Here is a 21,076-nt window from a genome sequence, read left to right as displayed (position 1 = left end):
TTTAGAAAAAAAACACAAAAGTATGGCTACAAGTGTGTTGTGCTGCTTGGTCCAATACACTTTCAACAGCGTTTCTCAGAATTTGCTTACTTCTTTTTAAGAAAAAAACAACACAGAGACATTTTTACACAATTTTTTTTACACAAAAAAGGTAAAAAAGCTGTCACTCTGGCGGTAAAATAGTACATATTAGTTAGTGATGTTACGTTCGTTCAACACACAGCACAATCTCCAATGAAGTATTGATTTCACCAAAAATTGGTGAAGTGCACAATTTGCTTTACGTGTCGGAATGTTCGAACATTCATTCAAATCTATTCAATTACATTTTTAAATACCCAGTCATAAAAGTAATATGAACAGTAAAATTTTTTCAGAAAAATTAAAAAATACTTGCCATATAAAACTCTGTTAGTCATATATGTGTAGCCTACATTTTCCTTTAATATTACGTCATATCGATATTCATACTGGCATTTATTGCCACATTCTAATGGGTAAATTAATTTATCAAAGAGAGAAATTCAAAACACTCACACGTATTAGGCTTTTATTTGTGCACTTAACATTAAAACTATGGAGTCGGTGGTGGCTGCTTTATCTGATGGAGCTACTTTCACGGACTTTTGGCTGCTTTATTTTTACTAACCATCAGATGGCGCTGTTTTTTACTCTCTCGAAGCATTTAATCTTTCCCCGGAACAGTGAGATGGTCCTCACTGCAGAACACGAGATCCAGGGGCCGGGGTCCAACTCCTCCTACTTTGCATATCCCTAAACATACCCGTCTCTGCCCCCTGGATCTAGATCTAACTCCTCACATTTTACATATCCCTGAACCTACCTGTCTCCGCCCCCTTGATCTAAACTACCCATCTCCACCCCCTTGGATCTGGATCTAACTCCTCACACTTTATATATCCCTTAACCTACCCATCTCCGCCCCCTGGATCTAGATCCAACTCCTTCCACTTAACATATTCCTTATCCTACCCGTCTCCGCCCCCCTGGATCAAAACTACCCATCTCCACCCGCTGGATCTCGTGTGTTCTGCAGTGAGTGGCTACTGGGAACAAGCAGGCAAACGTCTCTGTGCTTTATGAGGCTTCATTTCCCAATCCCTACATATTAGTACCATTTGAAAGGGTACCGCCCCAGTAACAGTTTCTGTACTTTTTTTTCCTGAGTTTGTACCTGGAGGTGCACAAGTTAATGAAAACAAACAGTAAAAACAATGTTAAAACTGTGTTAAATGGGAAAATGAGAACGTGCACATAGAATACTAAAGGTGTTAGAAGTACATCTGTTGTCTTTTGACTTGCATGGCAGAATAATCCTACTGTTGAACTCTTTTACTTGTAATATGTTTAATTATTACTATTAACTGCCTGTTATTTACAAAATAAGCCTCATTTTCCTGTAGGCCTACTGTGGAAAGGCCTCGAATGGGAACAAGTTGTGAATGCTACAAGCCTGCCAAAATGTACTGAAATGTACAGAAATGAACAGATAATCAATGCAGAAAGAGCATAAACTATAGTCTATACTGCCATGGTTCACATTCCTTCGTCAGCACAGACTTTTATATTTTGTTCTGTTGTTGGAGACTGTAGACATGTCTATATTTCTCTTGTAAGATCAATTGAGACAAACTAAATAAGATGACAAATTATTATATGTATAAATATGAATGAATGAAATCATATACCAACATAGGGGTAATGCCATCAGCCCTGATGTCAGGAATAGATTGTATAAAGAGCATGCTTGTGTGTCCCTGATACTGCAGATGATGCCAGTAAAACCATCAACAAAACCTGCTCGGTTTCTGTTTTTATTAAAAAAAAAGAAAAAGAAAAAAAGGAAAATGTACAACAAATAATAGCATCCAATAGATCAGAACATAAGGAGAAAAACAGTGGAATTCATTTTATGTTTATAGAATAAATTACGCAGGGAACCTTTTTTGACATTTAACTTCTATTAAACAAATGTACCATAATGGAATGAAAATAAATCCACTGTATGCAGTTGAAGTAAACTTCCCAAGATTTCACTCAGAAGACAGGTCCTCAGTTCTCTGAAAAGACATAATAATAATAATACAAAAAAACCCACAAAAATGATTATAATAATAATACATTTAACATTTAAATCCCCTCACTATTCTGTGGTATACAGTACCGTTCAAAAGATTTTTTCCTTGTTTCTGAAAGTGTCTTATGCACGCCAAGGATGCAGTTTAAAAAATACAGTAAAAATTAATAATATTCTGAAATATTATTATAATTTAAAACAACTTTATTCTAATTTATTCATGTGATCAAAGCTGTATTCATTACTCCAGTCTTCAGTGTCACATGATCCTTCAGAAGTCATTCTAATATTCTGATTTGCTGCTCAAAAAACATTTCCCATTATATCAATGTTGAAAACAGATTTGCTGCTCAATATTTTGGTGGAGATTTTCTTCTCTTTGACAAATAAAAAGTTCAAAAGAACAGTTCTTTTTGTAACATTAATCTTTTTCACTTTTTACTGTAAGTTTAATGCATCCTTGCTGAATAAATGTTAATTTCTTTAAAAAATATATATCATACTGACCCTAAACAACGAAACTCACCTGCACCTCTGAATGCTTGATACAAAAACAGCACTGATATCACCAACATGAAGATGATTGTCCAGAAGGCTTTTTCTGTTAAATTCAAAAAGTTCCACAGCTTTCATTAGCAACAGTTCATGAATACTTATATTAACACATGACTAGACTTGCAGTAATCACCATCTAAAGTTGCATATTAAAGTGCCCCAAATATGCTGTTTTAGTCTCCTACAATAGGTTTACATGCATCATTATAATAATAATAAACACACAAATAATAATAATATACATCACCTCATTTCTCAAAGAGTCTGAAAATGATTATTTCAAAGACTCAGTCTCTCTAAACCCCTCATTTCTGAGCACCTACTCCGCTCTGATTGGTCAGATGGCCCAGTCTGTTGTAATTGGGCGACCACTTATGAAACGCCTATTACCGTATCTGAATTACCGTATCTTATATACTCCGTGATACGAACAGTAATGATGCCATCGGTTTTACCATATTAATTCTAGCGCGAGTCCTCGTCCTTTGGAAGTGAATGCACAGTGGATTTGCAGTGGATTTGGATCTGCATTGCAACTCTTCCAGGCCTCAGCTACAACTACAGTGTTTGAGAGCGGGTCAAAGTAGATGTTGCTCACGGCCATAGGCTGGTGTTATGCAAATTTGTTTGATTGTTATGTAGGTATGTAACAGGAAATGAGACTGGAATTGAGTGGTGGAACTATGACACATTTTTGTAGGCCAAAACCCAGAAGCGAGTTAGCATTTTAGCACTTCCAGTTCCATCGTCCCACAGTCAGTGTTTTTTTTTTTTAATGGGTTTTTGGTTAAATGGATGAAATAAGTTCTGTGGTGGAACAAAAAAGCTCATGTTTTATTTGTACGACATAAAATACATTGTTACATGTCTTGAAAATGACGGTTGCTAACAAGTGGAAATCGGATTACAGAGGCTATTTTCGACATTAAACGCCATCATGCTGAGCAGGTAAACTCAGTACGTTTTATGCTTATAACTGCGCTCTTACAATGAATTCTGTTCTACTCTGTGATAAACTTTCAATTTACATTTAAACAAAATCATATTTGTGAGAACTAAATGTCTAAATATCACTTACTTGGCTCAGGTTCGTCCACAGTCAGGCTGACTTCACTGTCTGTTTCTAGGGAGGCGTGAGAGACCCTACAGGTGACAACCGTCCCCGGTGGGTGCTTGTCGGGCCGTAGGGTGAGGTGAGAGGAGAGGGAATATGTTCCATCACTGTGCTGCCGATGGCTGGAGAGGGAGGATTCTTTTGTCAAAGAGACCGGCTCTTCTGCAGAGGGAACCTGGAAAAACCACTCCACCTACAGAAGCACAGGGCTGTCAGGACACTAAACTACAGCCCAAAACAATCGTAATATGGTTTTGTGCTTTTTGGCTGTTGTGAAAGTGAGCTGACCTGCACATCCAGAGGATAGTAACGATGACAATGACAGCTCAGTTTCTGAGGCGTCGAATCCTGAAATATCAGTTTCTCCTCAGAGAGTTTGACATGAGGAGGTTCTGGGTAAAGATAGAATGATATGGACTTTCAGTATTAAACTATGAAATTTCATTCTAATAATAGAAAGTAGTGTGTTTAAAAATATGAAAAATAAAAAAAAAACATATTTTTTTAATATTTTATTTTTTCTAAAGATGAGTGAAGAAAGCAACGTTTACGCATAATGGGTCTCATTCAAGAAACACGAGCAGAACGAATTTGTTTGTAAATCGTGTGTAAAGTGGTTCTGGCGTAAATTTTCGGATTCATTAAAATGTTCGTTTTTTTCAAATGTTAGTTGGTACGAAAGAAATCTACACTTGCTCCCAGCCATGTGTAAATAGTGCGTTTAACATCCGAACGTTTTGCTCATTAATAAGGCTGCATTTTAATTCACCTTAATAAGGTACATATTTACACAGCATTTTGAAAAAATATTATATATAGTAATTTACATACGTTTTTTCTTTTTACTTTTATTGTGAGAGTCAGTAATAGCATCTGCAAACGGAGCACTTTAATCAAATAATTAATTGATTTCAATAGGGCTGGGCAAACTAATGGCCCCTTAATTGTTATGGAAATTGTTTCCTATATGGCCAAAATCCTTCGTTTGGTATCATAATATGATGCCCATATATAGTTGTCAGTCGGATTTAATGGGCGGGATTTATGGTAATTGAGAATGAGCGTGCACGCGCGTCCCATTTACGACTGATTGGAATTCATTAACACACATTTCACTATCACTTCTGACGTTTACGAAGTATTTGTGAATCAGGAGAAGAGTTTTCAGGAAGGTCTCTTCACATGTAAATCACTCACATATTTACTCGTATATTTACGAATGTTTCATGAATGAGACCCATTGACATTATGCAAATCATATGAAAATATTAATTGTGTGTATTTAGGATGTTAATATGCTAGCAATGAAATTAGACTTTCCAAGACAAAGGAGTCTGCCATTTTATTACAAAAATTTACACCGTAGAATGCTTTGAAACAAAATACATAATTTGAGATTTGGTTGAAATAATAATGACTTTCAGAAAAAATGGCAGCATTCTCCTGTCTAATGTTGGACATTTATTTTACAAATTAAAGAAATAAATGAGAGTGTGAAAGTGTGTCACCCAAAAATGAAAATTCTGTCCCCATTGATTTTTTTTCATACTATGGAAGTCAATGGAGCTCATCAACTGTTTGGTTACTGACATTCTTCAAAATATCTTCTTTTGTGTTCAGCAGAAGAAGAAAAAAATCATACAGGTTTAGAACAACTTGTATGGAGGACCAGGGGTGCCACTTAAAAATAAAAAGAAGAATCAATTAATTTAATAATTCAAACATAAAAATGTATATAAATGATTCACTTTTTACATGGGCAAATTAATAGACATATTTAAAGTTGTTTATTTAATTTCTGTTTTTAAATGTAGTTTAATAAAACAATAAAACAATAAATTTAAAAAATCTTTTTTGAATGTATAAATAAATAGACAAATTTGAAATGGGATATTTAATTCATTTTTTAAAATGTAGATCAATAAAACAATAAAAAGTTCATTAGTAAATCATTTTAAATGCGCATTTAAATCGCTTTTTTAAAAAGAATTTGGCAAATGCTTTTCTTTCTCTATTTACCAGTTGCTTTTCTTTGTCGGTTTGCCAAATGCTTTTCTTTATCCATTTGTCAATCGAGTGGTAAAATGCCATTGGACAGTACACACGTGGGAGCAACCAATCAACTTTCCCCTCAATTTGAAGAGCCAATCCTCTCTCACTTGTAACACTCACTGTCATTGGACAGTTAGTACGGTGACCGGGAGGGGACATGTTCGGTTCATTTAGTTTTGTCGTGGCCACAACATATAAACTCGTGTGAACGTGATAATATGTCATGGCCACAAGATATTAATTCGTGGGAACGGCCACGAGATCGTTTTGTCGAGGTAACGATATATTTTTCTCATGGCCACGAGTTAAATATGTAAACAACCTGCGCAACCATAGCAACCTGGAATTATCACAAATGGACAATACCATAATAATATTTTTAATTAAGAAAAAGAACGGAATAAAGAAATTATTATATTAACATAGTGCATATTATATTGTATTGTGGGCGATGTTGCAGACAGCATTCGAATGAAGATTATAAATCAATGTTTATATGTTGTACATTTTAATCCCACCGAACAGTCTTTTAAATCCATTCACTTATCGTTTATTTTTTATTAAATATTTTTATATTATTAGTTACATCTGTATATTCAGGGTGCGATTTGTGAAAAAAAACAGACTTTTGAAAAGTTTTTTTTTTTTTTTTTTAAAAACCACAGTGGAGCTATATACTATTTTTGGCAGCTGTTACAGAAACATTTTTACAAAAAAAATTCTGATTTAACTTTGAGATTTGAAGTATTAGATATAGCTTAGATATTTGCAGCATTACAATAACACTAATAATTCTTAATTTCTGATAGAAATGCAAAATCAATCGGTAGTTAGGCTATTAATAGAGACACAACCCTTTACATTCAGTCGCGTTTGGTCCCATTTATTTATACACGTTTACCTCAGATTTCATTAGATAGAATATAAACTGTGCTGTACACAGGGTTTCATAATTACCAAGGTCAGAAAATGTAGTTTACTAGGGGGGTACGGGGGCATGCTCCCGCGAGAAAATGTAGATTTCCCTGGTGTACATATGTGCATTTTTAGGACGTTTTACGGCCAACAAATGGGATAACAATTGCTTTAAAACCATGTCAACAAATGCATGCACAGTTTTGAGGCAGCTTTAATCGCATGTTTGGTAATTTCATGACTTAACAGAACACCGACGGCCATTAGGCTACTCGTACAGTAGTTTCTTTTGAACTTTATTTAAGCTATAATAAAGTAATTACGCGCCGGCGCATTTGCGCATGCAATTCTTGAGTGCGCGCCACGAGCACAGTATAACGGCTGATTGGACAGTCATGTTCATTTTTCTGAGTTTTACTAACATCATCTGACCGCAGTTCACTGTTGTTCAACTGAAGCTCACTCGTCGTCACCTGCACCTTTTCCGCGCTTGTTTGACTTGCGCCTGGCGCTGAGGCGAAGCCGGAATGCGCGTCTGAAAAGTGTCCCGTTTGTTGTGGTGGTAAAGAGACAGTTCTATATAAACGCAGCGTTTTATTTGGCGATGTTTAAAAAAAAAAGATTTTTATTTTTGGTATTTTATATGCTCTGTTGGTGGTTTGTGGAGTAGCATCACCCAGGGGGGATATTTTTTTTTTATCCCTACCGGGGATAATTCAGCAGAGGCAGGGATACATAGACCAGAAGGGTGGAAATCCCCCCGTCCCCCCCTACAAATCGCACCCTGTGTATATTTATTTGCTTTATTTTCCCCTTCATTTCCCATATTTCTTTATCTAATCAATATTCTTTACTTTATGACTGTATTTCTGTAACCTATTTCTGTAAATGAGCGTCTGTTTTCACTTGTAGCCCCTCGTGCCTGTGACAGCATTCGAATTAATTCAGAGTTTAAGTTTAAAAAATGTGTAACTATTTTAGAATATTTTGTTTATTATTTGTATATAACCTATGAAAGCTTTATTTATGATTTTATTTTATTTCTGTATTTTATATATATATACCACCCTTATTTTTCATTCTTAATTAAAAATATTATTATGGTATTGTCCATTTGTGATAATTCCAGGTTGCGCACACTCTAAGAAGAAAAGGTTCAAAAATGAACCTTTTGAGGTTCCTGGCGATTGCAACTGTGGGGGAACCTTAAAGGTTCATTTTTGAACCTTTTTAAAAAGGTTCTAATTGGAACCTTCACTTAAAGGTGCATTAAAGCCCCATTAAGGTTCCATTTTGAACCTTTTCCTTTTAGATAGCAATAACATATATTAATAATAATTATTAAAATATAATATAAATTATACATTAACTATATGTCTTATATATAACTTGTATAACTATATCTTAATCCCATTTCAAAACACTGAATACAGAACACAATGATTGTCTATAAAATGTTTAATACATAAATATAAAATGTGAGCACAGGCACCAATGGACAGAGAAAAAAGGAATATTGTTTTTTATAATTCAAATAAATAAATAAATAAACAATCAAATAAATAAATTAATTCATTCATTAATCTATACATTTCCATCAACTTTTAACAGAATGTAGCTGAATATCTATCATTTTTATATTATTAAATTTTTCATTTATATATAATTTTTAAGATAATGTTTAAACAGGACATTAAACAGGACATTTTTATTTTTCAAATAATGTTAGAGTGTTTCTCGGCTTTGAAGCATATTCAAGGTTGAAGATGAAGTACATTGTCATTAGAATAACATGGTCATATGACCTGGTCATATCGTCTACTTCACAGACCTTCTCCCCTTGCATCATTATTTCTAAAACAGACTGCATCCAAGTGTAACCCGTGCGGCTCGCTTATGCCCAGCGTGATGTGCGGCCAGCGACACCGGGTATTAAAACTTGGTCTGCGTTGTTACGTTGTGTGGATGCAGAAACAGACACGGGACAGCAAGCAGTCGATTCACTGGATCTTTTTACTGAGTAAAAGAGAAAAATAAGCAGCCTCAGACTGAGTGGCCCTTATAACACTCTCTTCCATCGAATCACATTTCAAAAGGGCGGAAGAAAACATGAACATAAGGAAAATAATATAGAAAACATACCTGTTTAACAGAGACAAATAAGCAGCCTCAGATCGAGTGGCCCTTATAACACTCTATAAAACAAATATGGTGCGCCTCCATTACCATGTGCTGGTCTCACATAAAGACAGAAATATATCTCAAAGAATGTAAAATATCAAAAATAATCCCAATGATAGATAAAACAGTACTTTACATATACATATTGGGTTGAAATAAAGATATAAAAGATATAATTAACATTAGGATTAAATAAAATTAACAGGATGACAAAAGAAACCTACCTCTTCCATCGAATCACATTTCAAAAGGGAAGAGGAGGAGACAGGACAGGAAATTAGGTCATACTGTGACCTCGCATCACTTAAAGGAGAAGCGCACCTTTAGATCAGGTATCATAAAACGTATATGAACAATTTTGTGTGAATTATAACAATATTTACTAGTATACTTTGTATACCTGTTACACAAGGCACCATTTACAGTATATACAGCACAGGGTTGGGTGTACGTGGTTCCTAAACAAGAAGAGAATAATGTTATATTCAGTATAACATGTATGTATTCAATATAAACGTATTAAATGATACATAATTTCCATTATTATTTGCTTTTAAGTCACAATTTGAAACACAATTTTACTCACAACTGAGGGGACATTAAGGGCTGGATATAATGATAATATTTCCTTTGTGGAGTGATGTTTCATATAGTCTGTCCTCTCACTCTTTGTCCGTGTCATTTAGTCCTCTAAAAGGATTTGGTGATCTCCAAGCATTTGGTTTTCATTTTATCCAAGTGGATCCCAATGCTGTAATCATCTTCTCCTGAATAAATCTACCCACAAAAATATGTCTGCTATTCTTAAAAAACTTAAGTTGATTCTGTCTGGGACACTTACCCCAACTGCCCTTGACCTCTTTTGATACACATCTTGGTCAGACAGATTGTCCATCTAAAAAAACAAAAGAAATATATTATTAAGCAAGTGTGTAATTTTAGAGAATGGTGGAGAGTAAAAACAGTTCTCTATATTTCCAGGTCTCCAACAAGCGAACAATTCAACAAGGTGTGCTCAGCCATTGTTACAAAATACCAGTGCCCGGTTGCATAAAGCACCTTAAGTGTAATTTTCCCATAAGATCGCCCTTATGTTTCCCTTAAACTTAACAGTTATTTTCTGCAACACCCTTAAGTGTTACTTAAGGGTTTCTTTAGGCGAAACATCATAAACCCTAAGAATATCCCTTAAGTAATCCTTTTAAAAACGATGTGTTGCATAAAGCCCCTTAACTGTCATTTCCCTAAGTATAACATAAGGTTTGGAAAACTTCACCTTTTTCCCCAAGTGTTACAAGGAGTGAGCAGGTTCAATCCAAGTATTCTAACAAGACACGATCGACTGCTTTATATGATGAACAAATTGTAATTTAGGTGTTTATTCACATAAACATTGATGGAATTACATACGTATTTATATCTCTTATGGTCAACGGATGCGGAAATGTGTGCATCACGTGCAAGAACAAATCTCATTGGTTCTTGTGTTTGCGCGCACATTCAAGCTTCCAAAACAGCCTTATTCAGTCTTTCAATGAATGGACATAAATGATGAGAGAATATTAAAAATATCTTTATTTGTTATCCAAAGATGAATGAATGTCTTATGGGTTTGCAATGACATGAGTGTGAGTGAATGACGGCAGAAATCCCAATTTTAGTATTAACAAATAACGTGTCCATGGCAACAGCAGAATTTTATAATGGCAAAACCTGGATTGCTGTCGTGAAACACTTAACGGTTTCTTTTACCTAAGAAAACAGGTATTATACAACACCCTTAAGTCATTCCCTTAGTTAAGGAGAAATCACACCTTACAGTATTAGTTCACTTTCCATTTAAATTTTCCTGATAATTTACTCTCCTCCATGTCATCCAAGATGTTCATGTATTTCTTTCTTCAGTTGAAAAGACATGAAGGTTTTTGATGAAAACATTCCAGGATTATTCTCCTTATAGTGGACTTCACTGGACCCCAAATGGTTGAAGGTCAAAATTACAGTTTCAGTGCAGCTTCAAAGAGCTTTAAATGATACCAGATGAGGAATAAGGGTCTTATCTAGCGAAACGATCGGTCATTTTCTAATTTGTTTTTAAAATGTATATGCTTTTATATAAACAAATGATCTCCTTCAAGTGGTTCTGCCACTTCCGTATTCTTCAAACAGCATACCCTATACGTCCTTCGCCTTCCCTATTCAACTTATGGAACGAATGCAGCACCAGTTCCGTTTTTTCCGTAAGTAGAATAGGGAAGGCGTAGGACATACAGCATAAGCTTTTTGAAGAATACGGAAGTGCGGTTTTGCCGGAACCACTTGAAGGAGATCATTTGTTTATAAAAAAGCATATACATTTGATTTTTTAGAAAATGACCAATCTTTTTGCTAGATAAGACCCTTATTCCTCATCTGGTATCATTTAAAGCTCTTTGAAGCTGCACTGAAACTAATTAATTTTGACCCACAACCGTTTGGGGTCCACCTAAGTCCACTATAAGGAGAAAAATCCTGGAATGTTTTCATCAAAAACCTTAATTTCTTTTCGACTGAAAGAAAGACATGAACATCTTGGATGACATGGGGGTGAGTAAATTATCAGGAAAATTTTATTTGAAAGTGGACTAATTTAAGATATTTTGTTGAAATCCGATGGCTCAGTGAGGCCTGCATAGCCAGCAATGACACTTCCTCTCTCAAGATCCATTAATGTACTAAAAACATATTTAAATCAGTTCATGTGAGTACAGTGGTTCAATATTAATATTATAAAGCCACGAGAATATTTTTGGTGTGCCAGAAAAACAAAATAAGGACTTAAATAGTGATGATGAGTGTGTCGAATCAGCAGTTCGGAGCGCCAAAGTCACATGATTTCAGCAGTTTGGTGGTTTGACGCGCAATCCGAATCATGATTCGACACGCTGATTCATAACGCTCTGAAGCTTAAAGGGGGGTATAATGCTATATTCTGACTTATTTACACTGTTAAAGGGTTGGATTCTCATGCTAAACATGGCCAAAGTTTCAAAACACGAGTTGGACGAATGACGGAGTACTGTATTTCTGTGCCAAAAATACTACACCAGCTTCCTGCAGCAGTGTTTTGAATTTGGCCATCACTAAATAAGTTGTTATTTAGTTTTTTTGGCACACCAAAAATATTCTCGTCACTTTATAATATTAATATTGAACCACTGTACTCACATGAACTGATTTAAATGTGTTTTTAGTACATTAATGGATCTTGAGAGAGGAAATGTCATTGCTGGCTATGAAGCCATCGGATTTCAACTAAAATATCTTAATTTGCATTTCGAAGATTAATGAAGGTGTTACAGGTGTAGAACGGCATGAGGGTCAGTAATAAATGAACTAACCCTTTAAGGTGCTTTATGCAACCGGGCACAGTTCTTAAGAGACAAGACTGGAAGAGTGTATGTAAGAACATGTCAAAGAGCCCTTCAGTTTATATATATTAGCTATGTAAGTGAAAAGGTGTTATTTCATTTGGCATACTTACATCTACAATACTTGCCATATTTTTAGTGTCACAAGTCCTTGGACCCTTGGTAAAATAACCCATTTCCTTACTTTGCTAAACCTGCTACGAATTTAATTTAGTCTTTCAATACCAGCCAAATGTGATCTTTCTTGAATTAGTTTTTAAGCATCTCATGCCATGTGTCACTTACCTGGTTCCTTACCTGTTCGTCTCATAATTGAGATCCCTCACCTTCATCATCCTTTGTCTTCAGTCCAGACCAATCCGCTCACCATCATCTACAAATACAAAGAGACTGTTATCATCCAGCTGATTTCATTCAACCTGTCATCATTCAATCTACTAACCTGTTTATTCTCCCCATCTCTGCCACCTGCAATAATAAACCTTTGTGAACTGTATTACGTTGTCTCCTTCTGTCCGTGACACCATGACTCCTTTAAAAATAATATTATTTAAAATACTATAAAAGGCTGGGCTATGTTATAATGCAGGGCTCTTTGACACGTTCTTAAATACACTCTTCCAGTCTTGTCACTTAAGACTGGTTTTTGGTAACCAGGGCTAAACTAACCTTGTTGTATTGTTTGCTTGCTTTACCTGAAATTAAAGAGAGGCAATTTTACCCTCCATCTTTCTTTAAAATTATGCACTTACCTGTACTTCACTGTGGGAATTAACATATATATGTGCACATCTGATCAAACAGATTATTTTTTAACTCCATTTGCTTTGTGATAAAAAAAAAGTAATAAATAAATTTTATAAAGAAAAAAATCTCCACTCTCCTTAAGTTTTTTTGTATTGCTAGTGGGGTAGCTGATAAATTTCTGGTCACCCTGTTTGAGCAATACGTTGTGTTGAGATTGATCCATGTGAAATACCAAATCAAGTCCTACAGAAACAAAAAACTGCAGAGAGGTGCATGTTATAATGGTACTACTAACAGCTCAGTAATTTGTAATGATAGCAATATAGTTTAGCTAAAAGTATGTGGAAACCTAACCATCACACCTATACAAGTTGATGGGCATCCCATTCCAAAACGGGAATGCAATATAAGTTTAAAGCAATGTAAGTTGTTTTGGATAACAGTGTCAACTAAATACATACATGTGAGAAAATGCTAGTCACTGAATTCTTCAGTACAACCTATTAAGTAATTAAAAAATGTTAATAATAATTAATAGAGGTGTCCACATACTTTTTTAAAACTTTAAGAGTAGATGTAATAAACTTACACATGAATGGTGTTTGTGGTCTTGGTAGGCATCTCAGTCTTTAGGTTTTCTTCTAATCTTATGAATTTAACTTGATCCTTCAATTTAGGGAATATTTTAGGTATCATAGTTTTCAGTTAGGTTCATTCAAGTGTCTGCATCAATTCCATTGTCTGTTAAAACAACAGGATTCAATAGTAGAATGTCATATCTGCTTAACTGTGAAAATGTCTGTTTTGCTGCAATAGGGAAGTTAAACAGAGTGTGCATTTTTGTGAGATAAACCTTGAAATGTAGGGATGATCACCTGGAAACTGTTGCCATCAACCAGTCAGCCACATGGATTTTCCAGTGAATCAGCTCTGAGCTCATTCTTGCCTCTATATGCAGAGAAATATTGCAATTTAGAAAACAATGCGTTATAAAATATGAATAAAAATAAACTTTTCATTTTTTACTAAATTCTCTCCCTCTCTCTCTGTGTGTGTGCGCAAACACACGCGCACACACAGTAAGGATAAAAAACGGCAAAATATCTTGAAATAGTACATGTGGAAAAGGTGTAGTAAGTGGTACACCCGGAATTATTTCTCCAGGCCGTTAAATTGACAATATTGTGGCCGCATTAACACGACGTGTCTGCTTAGGCCCGTCGTCATTTATTCATTATCACACACCTTAAAGTTATTATGACATTAAATAGGTGTTTCATAGCTTTTCAAAAAGTTAATAGTTTATTTGAGACGTTATGTTGTCTTACCTCAGATTTTTGTGTCGTTCCGCTCAGTCCCACTCGGTCCCGCTGCTGCCGCTTCAAAATTTGTAACGGTTTTTTCCACGTGACCACTGACATCATTGCGCGAGAGAGACTTGTGGAGATTCAGTGCATTGCGTTGCGTACCAAAGCCCAGATACAGAAAACATTTAAAGCATTTTCAAGGATTTGCTTATTCATGCTTAAAAACGAAACAATATTAATAATCTCGTTTACTTTGAGTGAAAATAATGTACTTTTGAATTGCTAGTTATTTGTCAGTATTCTTATTTTGTAAAAACATTTAGGCACAAGCAATCTCAGCACATAAATGATTAACAACAGCTGTAGTAAAAGCAATAGTAGTAGTAGTAGTAGTAGTAATGATGATAATAATAATAAACTAAATAAAGAAAAAAATAATCTTCCTGATGAAACCTTACACAATACAATTATGAAATGTTTTCTAAAACATGAGCTAATAACAAAGTAGATAAAGTTGGAACAGAAGGAGAGATGAAACATAAAATAAATTGCCTGTGCATCACACTTTACTCATGATTTTTGCTCTAAAACTGCATAGTGTCCTTTTCAATTGGGGAATATTTATACGGTTGTCTAAGCGGAAGATATTGAACACAGTCTATTTTTAGGGCTAAGAATTTCACGTCACCTCTCCATTTAACATTGAACAGCTTCTTGTCCATTTATGAATGTAAAACTGAATTTTTATTCTTGGTCTTCTTAGTTTATGCTTTAAAAATGGACAAAAAACATGGTGTCTTTCAATGTTATGATGCAATTTATAGAAATGTGCGGGGAGGTCCGGGGTACAGATGAAACACTGTATCGACTGTACACTCCAATCATATTAGAAAAGGTTCATAAACGAACCTTAACTACACACAGGTTCTAATATGAACCCTGTTACCACAACAAAGGTTCTAAAAAGAACTTCCAAATAACCATTTTACCTGTAAGTTCAACTTTGAACCTTTTTGATAGTTAGAAGTTCATATTTGCACTGTAAAGTTCTTTATTGAACTCCAAAGGTTCGACCTCTTCTAAGAGTGCAGGTTGTTTACACATTTAACTCGTGGCCATGAGAAAAATATGTTGTTCCCTCAACATATGATCTCGAGGCCACTACTTTACATCGCGTGGCCACGACATAAGGATGTCGATACCTCGACAAAACGATCTCGTGGCCGTTCCCACGAATTAATATCTTGTGGCCATGACATATTATCACGTTCACACGAGTTTATATGTTGTGGCCACGACAAAACTAAATGAACCGAACATGTCCCTTCCCGGTCACCGTACTAACTGTCCAATGACAGTGAGTGTTACAAGTGAGAGAGGATTGGCTCTTCAAATTGAGGGGAAAGTTGATTGGTTGCTCCCACGTGTGTACTGTCCAATGGCATTTTACCACTCGATTGACAAATGGATAAAGAAAAGCATTTGGCAAACCGACAAAGAAAAGCAACTGGTAAATAGAGAAAGAAAAGCATTTGCCAAATTCTTTTTAAAAAAGCGATTTAAATGCGCATTTAAAATGATTTACTAATGAACTTTTTATTGTTTTATTGATCTACATTTTAAAAAATGAATTAAATATCCCATTTCAAATTTGTCTATTTATTTATACATTCAAAAAAGATTTTTCAAATTTATTGTTTTATTGTTTTATTAAACTACATTTAAAAACAGGAATTAAATAAACAACTTTAAATATGTCTGTTAATTTGCCCATGTAAAAAGTGAATCATTTATATACATTTTTATGTTTGAATTATTAAATTAATTAATTGATTCTTCTTTTTATTTTTAAGTGGCACCCCTGGTCCTCCATAAACTTGAGGGTGAGTAATTTTTTGGGTGAAATATCCCTTTAAGAGTCATTGCCCACAGCTATGGAAGTTTGCTTCTGCCATGAAATAAATAAAAAAGGTACTGCAACATTTTATCTCACAATTCTGATATTTTCTCACAATTTTCCCTTCGCCGGGAGTTTGATTGACAAGCGATCTAACCAACCATAATGCCAAATCCGCCATTTTGTCCGCCAAAGCAGTCAGGAGTTAGAAGATTAACCTCGGTGGACTTGAACTTGAAGAATGGTGAGTACTGACGTCTTTCCACGTTTGAAACAACAGTCCTTCTCATGTTCATTCATGTTTATTTGATGCTATAAATGGACTAGTAGGAAGAGATGATCGGATCACGAGCCGCTTGAGCTGAGGCGCTACAGCAATCTGTCACGACACTTTAAAGAGCCACAAAACTCTTTTTATTGTTCGAATTTCTTTAAAAAAAATTACACAATTTGGACTTTGTTTAATATCTTAAGTAACCTGCTCTGTCTTGTCTGTCGACGTGTTGTCAGTGTCCTCTTTGCTCCGCGATGTATTTTTCACGCTCTGTGGCGTGACAGCGCCATGGCTTGTCGGACAAAGCAACAGTAACTAAGGGGGGCAGGTCTTTGCGAAGGGTCAATTGCAAGTTTATCTCCCGCAATTGTGACCTTAGATCTCACAATACTAAACTCACAATTGAGAGAAAAAAAAGTTTGAAAAGTAAATTTATATCTCGCAGCTCTGACTTTATTTCTCAGAATTCTGACTATATCTCATAATTCGGAATTTATACTGTAACTCGCATTTATGAGTTTATATAAAACTCGCAATTGAGAGAAAAAAGTGAGAATTGTGAGCTTCAATTCTGACTTTTCTCTCTCGAGTTTATATCTCAGAATTGTGAGATATAAACTCGCAATTGCGAGAAAATGTCAACTATGAGCTGACATTTTTCTCAGAATTGCGATAGTAAATAAACGTGCAATTCTGACTTTATAACGCAGTTCCAAGTTTACATCTCGCAGTTCTGAGAAAAATGTTTTTTTTTTTAGTAGCAGATACAATCCATACACAACACCTCCAAAGAATGTCAAGAAATCTCTGGGACATTTTGACCATTCAATGAAAAACTCACGTGTAATTTGCAGCTGCACGATCTGTTGAGTCTGAAACTCCCCAGAGCCGACAGTGCAGATGTAAGTGCCTTCATCTTTGACCTGTAAACTCTGCATAGTCAGAGACGCATTACCATCCCTCACCAGAAGATCTGCTTCAGCGCTTGTGCCTTCCCTGTCCACAAATACTGTAGTGTACACTAGTATTATGATATTTAGCATCCAAACATGTAATTTCACTTAATTATATGTATATTTCTCACTTACCATCTGGTGCCATGTCTGTCTCCACCTCCCTCGCTTTCATTTCAAGAATTTTACGGCCATTTCCTCTGTGTTGTAAGCGCCACTCTAGTGCCACTTCCTGCCCAGGGACTGAGTCCTTCTGTCTAAAGCCACAGTCTAACAGCACATCACCCCCTATTGGAGCCACAATGGATGGGACGCGCGAGAACACCACAAACACAACTGGGTATAAGAAGAGAGTGAGAGATAGGAGGAGAAATGTTAACAATGTAATTACAAACAATGCAAAAAGTAAGATTAGTTAAAGAAAATCATAGATCATAACAATAATCTGGGAAGTTATAGAAACAAAACCTTGCAAAATTTTTCAGTGTTCAAACCACCACACACTGGCGACAATATGCTGTAAACGCAACGGGAATAAAGCTGAAATGTGTAATAACACCTATCAAAAACCAATTGCAAAGGTTTTCAAGAAAGTGTAATCTATTAAATATAATCTACAAATCATTGAATGTAAAGAGAATACATAATTTGTGATCTTTTATTATGAGTGTAGTCTGTTTTGTGTGTTATAGGCTGGGTTTGGCAATCTAGGCCAATTAGAAATAACTATCAATCTCCATTGTATTATACAAGCACAAGCATTAAAATTCAAAATAATTCAAACTAAATGTACATTATAAAACTGACTCAATATCAGTTAAAATCATTAGACATCAGATCAATACCATCTAGACGAACCATCATCATTTTAAAAATGATTCGAAATGTCGGTGCCGATAGCCTAGTGGTTAGTGTGCCGACATATGGCGCAAATGCGTTTACTGCGAGCCGAGTTCAATTCCCATCTTGAGGTCCTTTGCTGATCCCGCCCCCCTCTCTCCACCCAATGCTTTCCTGTCTGCTCTCTACTGTCCTCTCCGAATGAAGACACAAAAAGCCCATAAATATATATATATATATATATATATATATATATATATATATATATATATATATATATAAAAAAAAAGATTTGAAACAGAATGATTTAACAAAATCTCGTTTGCATTGCAGATATCACGTGATCTGGGTAATTTGATATGCGCTCTGAACAAGTGCACATGTCCTGAAAAGTGAATCCAAAGCATATTGATCGCCGCCTGGTGGCTGGCTGCAGTATAGGTCATAAACCCTGTCCTCTCCATGTAATCGAATGGGACGCGAGTTGAAGTGTTTGTTTTTTTTTTGGTAAGTTTGGTTTTAGTCAGTTATATCATTGACTCATGATTGACAGCTGTGCTTGGGAACGGGATTGTGGGCGGGACCTCGATACCGCGGCTCCACCTCAGAATAACTACTGCACAGACTCCGGCTCCGAAAGACATTTCTGGGATATTTTGGCTTAATTTTTGAACAGTTGAAGGAAGTGGAGACGTCATCCATCTTTTTTTACACTCTATGACTCCGAACCACTGATTCAAAAAAGACTGAAAGTAGATTTCAAAGTTTCATGAAGCATCCATTACTATTCTTGTTATGGAGTCCCTTTCTTAATTTTTATATATTTATTTCCGGAGCCCCTAAATTAACATATTATAATTCAATGGCTTTGCATTCCTTCGGAAAACATTTGCGTCCTCCCAAGAAAATTTGTGTTCGCCCGTAAAACTTTTGCGTTTGCTCACAAAACCTTTGTGATAGAAATAATAAGAGGTTGGAGGGGAAACTATGTTTCAATGCTTTTACGAGCGAATGCAAAGTTAGCCATTCAAGTGCACGTTTTTGAAAACGATACCATTATCGTCTCAGTGTAAACTACAAAAACACAAATTTGTGAAAACGGTGACGATATGAGCATGCGTCTCTATATGCGCATGGTTTTTCTTTACAAAGTGACATCGCCAACTACTGGCCTGGCAGCATAATACAGCATTTTTGTCATTTTCCTGGATCTGTGTGAATTGGGATTATTTGGACAACTTCTTGACGAACCCAGCCAAGAGTGAAGAGTTGGTGTGGCGAAAGGATGCTGAAAACTGTTGGGGAGCATAGGTGAGCCAACTGTGTATGTATATATATATATATATATATATATATATATATATACATATATACATATATATGGTTCAGCTGATGCTGATTGGATAGACATATTAATAATTAACTTTGTTCATGAAACATACAATATTATTTTGTGAGAATGCAAATGTTTTGCTACTGAATGCAAAGTTTCTCAGGGGAATGCAAAACTTTGTGAGAGAACTCAAAAGTTTTGTGAGCGAACAAAAAAATTATTAAATATTTTCCCTCTCATCTCATATTTAACGTGTCGCCTTAAATATTATTAATCAAAAAGAGGAAGAATGTTTCATTGGATTTCCCCATAGCAGATAGCTATACAAAGGAAACTATATATGTTAACATAGAGACCAGATTAACACATTACAACATTACCCTCTGTCAGCAATGTTCCTGATTGGCTGAGAGTCAGGTTGAGTTTGCTCTGCACGAGAGGTTGTGTGTCAGATTGTGCTGTCTCGCTGTGAAGGGTCTGTAGCACCAGAGTGAGGCTGATGCCGCCACCCACCAGCTGAACTGAGCCAATGAAATGAGCAGGTAGAGAATCCATATCAGCTCCACGAGGAACATAACGGCTGATCTCACAAACCACTTCCTGTTCGTTACAATCAGCATGAAGAAGCAAGTCTGCATTTGGAATCTGAATGGATGGTACTGTGGGGTGAGAAACAATAAAGATATTCTATATGTTTTTCATTTAGACATATTCAGTTTGCTGACTTTAGGTTCACTGCACTTACACATCAACTCAAAGATCAGATCATCAGCATTAGGGGTCTCAGGAGGGTTATATGGGGTCACGAGCTCTGGTGAAAGATCAGCATTTCCAACGAGATCCCTGAATACCAGAGTGGAGGGGGTGCGCTTGAACATCGCCCCGCCCATCATGCCTCCCATCCCTCCCCCCTCTTCGATCAGTGAGCAGGACAGGACCACATCAGCTCCCTCCAGCCCTGTGACATTAGAACAGTGGTTATGATGATAGTACATTCACTTCAACAGCAGGGGGAGACAAATCTACCAATTAGACTATTGAAAATAAAACCGAAAGCAAAATCCATCAATCGATTTAATGCTGTAAAACATTACGTTCATATTATATTAAGTCATATAAAATCTATCTATGCAAATATATGGAAGCAGCTCGGCTGAAAACAATATAGGACCACAAATAAATATCGAAAACTCACCATAAACCAACGAAAGGAAGACGAATATTGTTAACATCACCGAGCAGCTCCTGACAATATAATTAATAATTTTGCTAGATGCCGCTTGTTATATTTACATTAAGTGAGCAAACACGCATCTTATTCAAAGACATAAACAGCTCTCTGCTAGGCTAACCTCGAAACACGAACCGTGATACATTCAGATAGCCTACAGGCTACTTTC

General features: G+C 35.7%; 1 protein-coding gene and 1 long non-coding RNA gene across 7 annotated transcripts; both read right to left on the bottom strand.

Moving 5' to 3' along the window:
* Window positions 1-1,827: 1,827 nt before the first annotated feature.
* Window positions 1,828-21,076, bottom strand: tapbpl (TAP binding protein like). Of its 2 annotated transcripts, none has more exons than XM_067401377.1 (9): window positions 20,872-21,076; window positions 20,422-20,634; window positions 20,057-20,335; window positions 17,639-17,839; window positions 17,392-17,559; window positions 4,056-4,159; window positions 3,732-3,960; window positions 2,625-2,699; window positions 1,828-2,081 (listed from the first exon to the last, which is right to left on the bottom strand). In XM_067401377.1, exons 1-9 carry the CDS (start codon window positions 20,906-20,908, stop codon window positions 2,074-2,076), a joined length of 1,314 nt encoding a protein of 437 aa, XP_067257478.1. In that variant the 5' UTR covers window positions 20,909-21,076; the 3' UTR covers window positions 1,828-2,073. The 2 variants fall into 2 exon arrangements, with proteins under 2 accessions (XP_067257478.1, XP_067257471.1); XM_067401370.1 differs by lacking the exon at window positions 1,828-2,081 and adding an exon at window positions 2,107-2,475.
* Window positions 7,919-17,379, bottom strand: LOC137030882 (uncharacterized). Of its 5 annotated transcripts, none has more exons than XR_010896474.1 (8): window positions 14,401-17,379; window positions 13,948-14,020; window positions 13,662-13,813; window positions 9,502-9,810; window positions 9,316-9,373; window positions 9,140-9,218; window positions 8,877-8,929; window positions 7,919-8,750 (listed from the first exon to the last, which is right to left on the bottom strand). It is a non-coding gene; the product is annotated as an uncharacterized lncRNA (long non-coding RNA). The 5 variants fall into 5 exon arrangements; XR_010896475.1 differs by having other exon boundaries at window positions 9,316-9,666; window positions 9,757-9,810; XR_010896477.1 differs by having other exon boundaries at window positions 9,316-9,810; window positions 13,926-14,020.

This window comes from Chanodichthys erythropterus, chromosome 2, assembly GCF_024489055.1.
Source record: "Chanodichthys erythropterus isolate Z2021 chromosome 2, ASM2448905v1, whole genome shotgun sequence".
NCBI lineage: Eukaryota > Metazoa > Chordata > Actinopteri > Cypriniformes > Xenocyprididae > Chanodichthys > Chanodichthys erythropterus.
This window is presented reverse-complemented; position numbering and strand designations above follow the sequence as displayed.